The following is a 9974-nucleotide window of genomic DNA, read 5'->3' on the forward strand; positions in this document are numbered from 1 at the left end:
ACCACATGGCACACGCATAAACATTGCTTCAGAGGTTGCGGGGGTGGGGGTCAGCACTATAGCCATTTCCAACAAAATAGAGTTAGCGAACCCTGCAGGACGTTCATGAAAGCCAGGCCTCTCGCCCCTGAACCTGCGTTCCGTCAGTCCTCCGCTCACCTGGAGGCGCTCGTCTCACTGCGCAGGCGCCAGGTCAGACGTTAGGAGTTCCGGGCCTCTCACTAATGCTCCACTCTAGCCGCCAAACTTCCGTTTCTCTACTGCTCCCCGCTGAAGTCTCCGGCTGGAACTGGGGGGCGGGCCTTCCGGGAAAGGGGCACGCGGCAGAGGAGGCTTGCGAGTAGGTAAGTCTGTAGGTGACTGTTGGGGGGGGGCATATAGTGAGTTATGGGCAATGGCTGCAGAGACCCTGCGGAGGTCTCCAACCTTGTAAAGTCGCCAGGAATAGGACGAGACAATTTCATTAAACAGCTCGGAGGTTTCACAGGTCTCCCCCAAACAACTTGGCCTTTTCCTGCATAACTTGGGTGATTTACCAAACGAAGGACGCTAGCCTAGTTTCCTCTCCGGCGCAGTTACTCTCTTCCTGTTTAGGCAGCATTCAAGGCTCGGTTTCTCTGCTCATCAGTTGGCCTTAGCTTTGTGGGGCTGGGGGTGCAGATTAGTTTTTTTACTAGCTTCAGAAAAGTATGATTGAATGATATTTAAGAAAAATATTAGCGAAATGCCCTACCGATTCAAACGTCGGTTGACTTGACACTGTTGCTTCCATCACAGGCAGGCGTGATCCAGGCAGTTGGAGGAGGTTGGGGGTGTTCTTGTTGAACTGAGTAAAGCTTGACATCAATTCAGAGCCGTTCGTGCCTCTGCGGCCCAGTAAAATAAGCGGTACTGGGCTTTAAAAAAAAAAGCGCTGTGTCTAGATTGTTTTTCTGTGAAACACGTGTGCACATTGTGTGAGTTCCTTGAGGCCTGATAACTATAACTATTAGGGCAGGCCCTGGGCCATGACTTTCGCACGTCAGCCTCATAATTCAGTGAGATAGTACAACTGTCCTGTAGTAGATGAGAAAACGAAGGCAAAGAATACATACTACTGCAAACACGGTATGTCCATTAAAGTGCAGAGGCAAGATTCCAACCAGCTTTTCTACTCCAGAGCTGGCGCTCTCCACTAACCCGTGGTTTTTGAGAAACCTCCCTCCCCAGCAGAATTTACAAACACACACACACACACACACACATTTCAGCATTCACTTTTAAAGTTCCCCCCAGGGATTCACCACACGGAGGGTTACCCAGGTTAAGAACTCCTGCACATTATCTGCACTTTTCAAAGAAAAAAGGCAAACCTAATCCAAAGCCAGTTACTGTATAAACCTGACCTTTTAAATGCATCAGACCTATCAGAATGATCAGAGAAACTTAGCCTTTTATGCTAAAGTAAAGAGATGGATATTTTCTCCTATGGGTTTAACATGTTTTGCTCCGGCACATTTCAGTAATTTGTTTTTGCTTAGCATTTTCAAGTCCAGGTAATTTTTCTTCATGACACTGTTTTCCTTAGTTCACATTTAAAGAAAATTTGATATTTTAAGTGACTATTCTCTACCCCTTAGAATAGCTTCATGTGAATAAAAATCTAATTTTTTTGCCTTTTACCTTAATGTCTTTCACACGGTCATCATGGTTTTTTTAAGATAAAGTTGAAAGTTTCTGTAAAGGGGCATACCAGGGTCCTGAAAAATCCTAGATAAGGCTTTCCAATCTTTAAAAAAATGTAAAGCTAATAGAGTGGCAGTTTGCCAGTCTCAGGACCAATATTTATGGACAGCAGAACTTGTGAGCTGTTTTAGTCTATGTAACAGAAAGGTTTACCAAGCTCCTATGCTGTACTTCATCAGAAGCATACAGGTCTGTGCTCTGTTAGAGACTACAAAGCAGTAATTGGCAATTGTCATAGCCATTTTCAGTTTGCTTCTATTTAGCGAGTGTTTCTTTGTTTCTAGTAAAGGATTCAGGTTTGGAGAGGCTTATTCTCTTTCTCCATCATAAAAGTTTTAGGACTTGGATTTTGTGATATGACCATTTCCATTGGATTCTAATGAGACCTTATTATTTATGAGCTATGTGTCCCAGTACTTTGCTACATTCCATGGTGGGCATGGAGATAACTTAGCATCCTGGAAAGGCTTCCGTGACCACTGTCCTAGTGAGTCCCTCCCTCCTTACTACCTGTCAGGTTACCAAGCTGCTGGTCCCCTCGTCTATGTTTCTCTGGCTGTCAGTGTCTATAAGTGAGGATACCATTCCAGGGAGGTGCAGGTTCAACTACATGGAGTATGCATATGCTTTTTTACATGATTAAATGAGGACAAGGAATAAACAAATGTGTCTGTATAGAACGTATGAACACCAAGCATGTTCAGGTTTTTCCTTTTTTCTTTTTTTAGTTTACCATTGATTCAGTGCCACTGTCTTGTTTCTTACATGGTCCTTCAAGCTTTGTTTTTCGAAAAGGAAAACTCATATTTAGAGAGGATAGGTAATTGTTCAAAATAACCCAGTTGATGAGTGGCAGAGCCAGTACTCAAACCTAGGCCTCAGGATTCCATGCTGCCTCTTCATTTAAAAATAAAATGATTTGGGGCTTCCCTGGTGGCGCAGTGGTTGAGAGTCCGCCTGCCGATGCCGGGGACATGGATTCGTGCCCCGGTCCGGGAAGATCCCACATGCCGCGGAGCGGCTGGGCCCGTGAGCCATGGCCGCTGAGCCTGCGCGTCCGGAGCCTGTGCTCCGCAATGGAGAGGCCGCAACAGTGAGAGGCCTGCGTACCGCAAATAAAATAAAATAAAATGATTTGGTGTTCAGAACATATTTTCGTGAAAATTTTGTAGCAAAATGATAGTTCCTAGACCACCTTACAAATAACTGATCCTGGAAATACTGTGCAATGGCGACAGAAATCTGTTCTGATGCCATAATGGTAATTAAGCAAAACAAAGAAAAGTTGATTAAGAAACCTTTTGTTTTTAAGTTTTTTTGTCTGATGTTTGGGAAAAAGATAACCTTAAAGGTGGAAAGAAGACAAAAGATAATGCATGCAAAGAAAATTTGTAGCTTCTGAAGGCAACTTCTGGTAATTTGCAAGGCCTTTAGAGGTTTATAGCACTGACTGTTTTCTCTTTATACATTAACTGTTAATGACTTTTTTTCTCATTGATGAAATTATACATCTCTGACAACCCCAATCCATCCCCATCCACATAATGGAGCAAGAGTTGGGAGAGAAAGGAATCCTAGAACTGAGTGCTGAAAGGAAAAGGAAGGAGTAAGTAAGGTTTGCACAGATTCCAGGTTGGAGGGGAGAGACCTTGGACAGTTCTCCCACTGCTGGCCTTCAGGTGGCGCTATTGGCCCAAGATTGCTCGGTTGGTGTTCAGAAGGTAAATGGTTTGAGACTGACATTCTGAAATTGGTTTGAGGTCATCCTCTGCCCTTTCAGTGGATCTTGGAATGGACATGAAAAAATCTTTAATTTAAATACTGGATATTTAAATTGCCAGAGCAGTTTTGAAATTAACTTGGCAACATTCCTGTTTAGGAGGGTTTTTTAATGTATTTCTTCTCTTGGTTTTTCAAGATAGGTTTATGCCTTTTTTCTATTTGGAGATCAACTCCTTTTCATCCCAGCTGAACTGCCCCCCAGGATACTGTCTTAGTCAGCAAAGACTCTCATCTCACTATAAAAATTTCATGTAAATTAGCATATTCTGCCAACAGGTACCCTTACATTTGAACTAGAATGGAATGAGGGTTATTCCACCAGCAACATTCTATTTTGTTTTTTTTCAGATAAGGAACTCTCAAATGCTTTTTTTTAAATTGAAGTATAGTTGGTGTACAATATTATATGTTACAAGTGTACCATATAGTGATTCACAATTTTTAAAGGTAACACTCCATTTACAGTTATTATAAAATATTGGCTGTAGTACCTGTGAACGTTCTTGATTTTTATGTATCACCTATATAATCTTCGATATATAGTACCTATAATTTCTGCATATTACAGATACCATTCTTATACTATTTCAACATTCTATGCCTCTGAAGAAAAAGTTACTGTTTTCAGCTAATAAGAATTTAGCTAATTTTCATTAAAGCAGAATATATAAAATGGAAGATAAGGCAAGTAACATCACAATTCATAAATGCCTTTTGTTCAGGAATAAAATGAATCTTTTGAGCTGTTGAGTTAATTCCTATAAGACTACTATCTTTGTTTTTCCCAGCTGGCTCTCAGTCTCTAGGCAGAATTCAATCCGGCAACCTGGAGGCTAAATGACCTCATAACTCATTAGCTGTTCTTAGAGCCATCTGGAGCCCTTGAGGAGAACAGCATTCAAAGGGCTGATAATAAAGACAACAGCATAATTATTTCTCCACGGTGATTAAACCTTTAGGTGGCAAGCAGTCAGCATATTTATTATGCAGATTGCTGAGGTAGGTGTTTTCTGAAGGTATAATAACAATGCTGTGGTAGGATAACTTGTTTCCCTGTCCTCATCTAGCCTACAAATAGGTAAGCTGACTCTCAGTAAATAACCTATTGAGGCATAAAATCGTTCACTGTAAAAGAGGCAGTGCAGCTGGGGCGTAATAGTGTGTGAACACCAAATGTAAAAGATGCAAAGAGGGGCTTCCCTGGTGGCGCAGTGGTTGAGAGTCCGCCTGCCGATGCAGGGGATACGGGTTCGTGCCCCGGTCTGGGAGGATCCCACATGCTGCGCGTGGAGCGGCTGGGCTTGTGAGCCATGGCCGCTGAGCCTGCGTGTCCGGAGCCTGTGCTCCGCAATGGGAGAGGCCACAACAGTGAGAGGCCCGCATACCGCAAAAAAAAAAAAAAAAAAAAAAAAAAGATGCAAAAAATGTAAAGCATGAAAAGGAAATAGCCACTTGGACTGTGGATATTTCTCAATGCCAAGGCACGTCCTGCCAAAGATGTGAACTGATTCACATGTGGCTTGCCGTGTTTTCACTTTGTAAACTGTTCATTCGATAATCTGGGAATTTCTTGCACTGACCTGTTTATCTTTCTTCTTTTTCTATAGGGACTCTTGCTCCTTGCTGTGCAAGAAATGTCGTCACTTTCAGAATATGCCTTGCGCATGAGTCGTCTGAGTGCCCGGCTGTTTGGTGAAGTTGCCAGGCCTGCTGATTCCAAATCCATGAAAGTGGTGAAGCTGTTCAGCGAGCAGCCTTTGGCCAAGAGGAAGGAGACTTACGACTGGTATCCTAATCACAACACTTATTTTGCACTCATGGGGACACTACGTTTTCTTGGACTCTACAGGTAATGACAAAAAAAAAACACACACGAAGAGTAACCTATAAGAAATTTGTTTAGTAGATCAGAAAAGGAAAAAATTAGCCTTTCTATCTTTATAGTTTTGTGGTTCTTATAATAGTGCTCAGGTAGTTCAAAAGGTACAGTTGTGGGAGGGGAAAGCTTTCAAAATATCCATAATGAATATACTTTAAAAAAAAAAAGGAAACATGTACTTATTGGAAGACATAATTTAATTATGTCTAAAATGTGACTAACATTGACTAGATACTGAGCTATAGTGAGATGTTAAATTAGTCATTAATCTAAGAGCACTCAATGGATGCAGAGGAAAACTGGTCTAAACACTGAGCACATTCTTGTTGGTCAGATGAAAAGAGTCCCTGCTTCCTAACTGGTGAGGGGGAGCCTCCTTCCTTTCCTGATGGCAGTTTTGTAGGATTTATTTCCTTTCACCCTCTTTGGACACTTTTTGTTGGTACCCTTTTTGGTATACTAATTTGGTCTAAATAAGCTGTAGTTTACCTTTAAGAGTAATATGTAATCAACATTATAATAGGATAATAATATGTAATAGTAAGAGTAGCAGGCTCTTTCCACCATGCATTTGTATGTTTGTGTATGTGTCGGAAGTGGGTGCTTAAGATGATATACTGCTCTAGAAAGAAAAAAGATCAAATACCCATGTGACCATTTTCTTTAAAAAAATGTCTTAGTTACCAAACAAATACATGCTCATTATAAAAGAATTTAAACAGTACATAATTGTATAAAGTTAAAATGCCTACTTTTTTTTTTCAATTTAACAAGTTTTAATTGGACTTGTCTTAGGGCAACAATACAAACATTAATTTGGGACTGTTTGCGCTAATATAATAAAATTAATAGTTCATTCCAGATAACTAAAGATTGGTACATTCATTTATCCAATAGATTTTCTTTTTAAGTACCTTCCATGTACAGGCACTTAAGATGGGCATAAGGGGAATAGCAATGAACAAAATAGAATAGATTTTCTTAGTTAATATATTACTAGAGATGATAGTCCATGACGTATTTTGAATTTCTGGAATTGCTTTTGGGATTATCTCCCTTGCCACTAGTCTCAGCTCAAAAAATAAAAATTAATTTTATTCTTACCCCAAATAAAATATTGGAAGGTAGATGTCCTCAGTAGAAAATCATAACCCATAACCAAATTAAATACATTCAGTTATTTTAATTTACTTGTTTGCTGCTACTCTCCATTTGTTTGAAAAATAAAGCCTTAACTATCTTTGGGGACAGAGAAAAAATACTTAGCATTTAGTTATCCATGGAAAAGCACAATTATTTTCATATTTAGCCACTAGTTATGGTAAATGGTGCCTCTAACACAAGGCCTTCTGGGAAGTCAGGCAGGATGAAACTAGACAGTCTTCAATGAAGAAAATCTTACTCAGAGACCTACAAAACAGGGAGGGAAGCAGGTTCTCAAAAACAGTGACTCATTTAGCCAAGCAGGTGCTTGGGCTGGTCCATCAGCAGAGACAAAGACCCCTGCCTTTGTCGCTTGCTCTCTGGAGGAGGTTGTCAGGAAAGGTTGGGGGTGGGGGAGGGAAGGAGGAGGGGGGAACATATTAAATAAGTAAATTATGTGGTGTGTTACAAAGTTGAATGTGCTACAGGGAAGAAAACAGTAGAGCCTGCTGAGCAGCATCAAGAGTGCTAACCGGGCACTCAGTGGGCGGGGAGAGGACAGGGCACAGTATTAAACAGGACAGTCAGGGTTAGCCTCATTGAGAAGATGAGGCTTAAGCAGAGACTTGAGGGTGGTGAGTGAGCCAGGTGGGACCCAGGGAAGAGCTTGCAAGGCAGAGACAAGAGCAGAGCAAAGGCCTTGAGTTGGAATGTTCCTCGTCTGTTCCAGGGGCTGCACAGGCTGAGGGGAGAACAGTGGGACAGGAGGTGGATTGTGCAGGGGGCTGAGTAAAACGGGGAGCGGTTTGCCAGGTTGTAAACAGGAGTGACATGATCTGACTTATATTTCAGAAGAATTACTCTGTTTTTGAGAATGACTTAAATGGGGGGCAATCATAGCTGATCCCTAAGAGGTCTGTTGTGTCTATCATGTTCATGGAATGAAACATCATACCCTATAAAACTGATCTATTTTAAAACAGCCTAGGGGGGATTCCCTGGCAGTGTAGTGGTTAAGACTCTGAGCTTTCACTGCTAAGGGCCCGGGTTCAATGCGGTTGGGGGACTAAGATCCCACAGACCACATGGCACGGCCAAAATAAAAAAATAAAGTAAAACAGCCTAGGGAGTTAAAAATTGGGCCCAGCAAACCCCTCTCTTACATTTGATTGGTACACCATTATCCACCCTTTTACAGGTGAGGAGACCAAGGGGCAGGGAGGGAAGATTCCTTATCCAAGGTCACACAGCTACTGAATGGTGGAGCTGTGACTTGAACCCAGGGTCAAATGGGTTCCACAGCTTACATATTTAAACACTATACTGTTTGAGGGCCTCTATATCCGCAGGTTGCATATCTGCGGATTCAACCGACCACGGATCAAAAATATTAAAAAAAATTCCAGAAAGTTCCAAAAAGCAAAACTTGAATCTGCCACACACCTGGCAACTATTTATATAGCACTTACATTGTATTAGGTGTTATAAGTAATGTAGAGATGATTTTAAATATTCAGGAGGATGTGTGTAGAATATGCAAATACTATGCTGTTTTACGTAAGGGACTTGAGCATCAGTGGATTTCAGTATCTGGGTGGGGGGGTCCTAGAGCCAGTGCCCCAAGAATACTGACCGTATTTGATCTTAGAATGCAGATATTTTTATACAGTACAGGCAGTCTTCATTCGTATGTACAGACAGTCCTGGCTGCCTTGACCCCTGGAGGATCTGTCTGTTGATCCGGCTTCCTTCTGCCTGAGACTTTCCCTGGCAGCCTTTTTGTGTGAATCATCCACTGCCATCAGGGCAGTTTCCTCCAGACCTTTCCCCTTTGTAGCAGGTGCTAATCCCTGGGCCCCTCAGGGTCTCGTGTAGCTGTTGAAGCTTACACCCACTTTCTGCCCCCTTCAGTGTTTAGTCTTAGTGTTACAGGGAAATTTGGGGCAATTATTAGTGTTGTATCCTAGTTACCTAGGTTTACATGGGCGGGTTTGGTAATTAAGCTGTTGGTAGTATTGTTTCTGTGAGGGAAAACTGACCTAGAAATGAACTTTGGGAACACAGCCCATCTGTATGTCGGGGGTTCCCTGTCCTTTCTGTTCACCAAGCTGAGCATGCGTCCTGTAGAAGTCAAAGCTTGATAACCAGAACCACCTAAGAGAACATTCTAGATTGGTGTATTTCTCCAGTCTGATAAAAATACTGGCTACTTTTTTTTTCTTTCTCTTTGCAGAGATGAGCATCAGGACTTTAAGGATGAGCAGCGGCGTCTGAAGAAGCTTCGTGGAAAGGGGAAACCAAGGAAAGGAGAAGGGAAGAGAGCAGCAAAAAGGAAATAGTGTTGGGCCATCAGGGGAGGACTTCTCCCTCAGCAACCAAGAGCAGGACGAAGTGTATTTATTGTCCCTCCACATATTGGAGGAGTACAAGCTTCCTAAGTTGAAGATTATTCAGAGGAATACAGTCATCTCCGTGCTGAAGTCTAATGCAGTTGAATTGTGACTGGTTTCTTGAACACATTTTAATTCTGCAACATTGTTTACCTTGGTTCTGTAATCTGAAGTTTACCTTATTCCCCAGAGAAATGAGTGCATGATTACTACTGAATGACTTGTTTGGGAGGGGATGGGATGTTGGCGGAGTGGAGGGGAAACTCATTAAATGAACACCCTCATTACTCCCTTCTTGCTTCCCCACTTAGCCAGCCCTAAGCTCTTTCATCTCTCTGGCTGTTCAGCTACTGTCTCCACCACCAAGCTCACAAACTTGATGTGCCTCTCCACCTACTCCTTTGAGAATATCTGTAAGATAAATTTGTGGGATAAAAGGCTGCGTCTGTTAAGAGAGCATTGGGTACCTGCTGTATACAGGCTACCAGAGCCTGGGTAATACAGTGGTTTGCAACAAACAGTCCGTACCTTGTGGAACTTTCAGTCCTGAGGGAGAGCCTAATATTACATAATTACATAAATACAATTGTATTACATGCTACAAAAGAAAAATCCAGACCAGACTTCTGTGAGAGTGTGGATGGATCGATGGATCGATCCACAAAGATAGCAAGAGGCCCAAACCTCATTAGGTATTTTAAAGAAGGCGTCCCTGAAGAGATGATATTTAAGCGGGGCTCAGAAGAATAAATTAGAGTTAGGCAGAAGAAAAATGGTGGAAAAGCGTTTGAGGCACAGAGAACGCCGTTTGCAAAGCCCTAAGGTAAGAAGAAATTGTCCCGTTCAAGGAATTGGAAAAACGACCACTAACTAGTATGGGTTAGTCATAATGAAATAGACAAAGGCCAGACTGTGAAGGGCTTTGCAAGTTCTGTGAAAAAGGTTGGACTTAACCAACTTAACCAGAGATCAAAGTGTAAGACGTCATTTCTATGAGCGGTGAGTTGTACACAGTTGAGGAGCTCGATGCTCATTGTGTTATATTCTAGCAGTGA

General features: G+C 42.0%; 1 protein-coding gene across 1 annotated transcript; it reads left to right on the forward strand.

Moving 5' to 3' along the window:
* The first annotated feature begins 270 nt into the window (after window positions 1-270).
* On the forward strand, window positions 271-9442 carry MRPS33 (mitochondrial ribosomal protein S33). The gene is made up of 3 exons (XM_024758014.1): window positions 271-344; window positions 5115-5356; window positions 8763-9442. The coding sequence occupies exons 2-3, from the start codon at window positions 5142-5144 to the stop codon at window positions 8866-8868; spliced, it is 321 nt and encodes a 106-aa protein (XP_024613782.1). The 5' UTR covers window positions 271-344; window positions 5115-5141; the 3' UTR covers window positions 8869-9442.
* The last annotated feature ends 532 nt before the right edge of the window (window positions 9443-9974 follow it).

The sequence above is a fragment of the Neophocaena asiaeorientalis genome, unplaced genomic scaffold, assembly GCF_003031525.2.
Source record: "Neophocaena asiaeorientalis asiaeorientalis breed wild unplaced genomic scaffold, Neophocaena_asiaeorientalis_V1.1 scaffold206, whole genome shotgun sequence".
Classification (NCBI taxonomy): domain Eukaryota; kingdom Metazoa; phylum Chordata; class Mammalia; order Artiodactyla; family Phocoenidae; genus Neophocaena; species Neophocaena asiaeorientalis.

Coding starts and splice junctions, on each gene's coding strand:
- MRPS33 (XM_024758014.1), top strand. CDS start 5,142: ATGTCGTCACTTTCAGAATATGCCTTGCGCATGAGTCGTCTGAGTGCC. Junction 5,357..8,762: donor CGTTTTCTTGGACTCTACAG/GTAATGACAAAA, acceptor TTCTCTTTGCAG/AGATGAGCATCAGGACTTTA.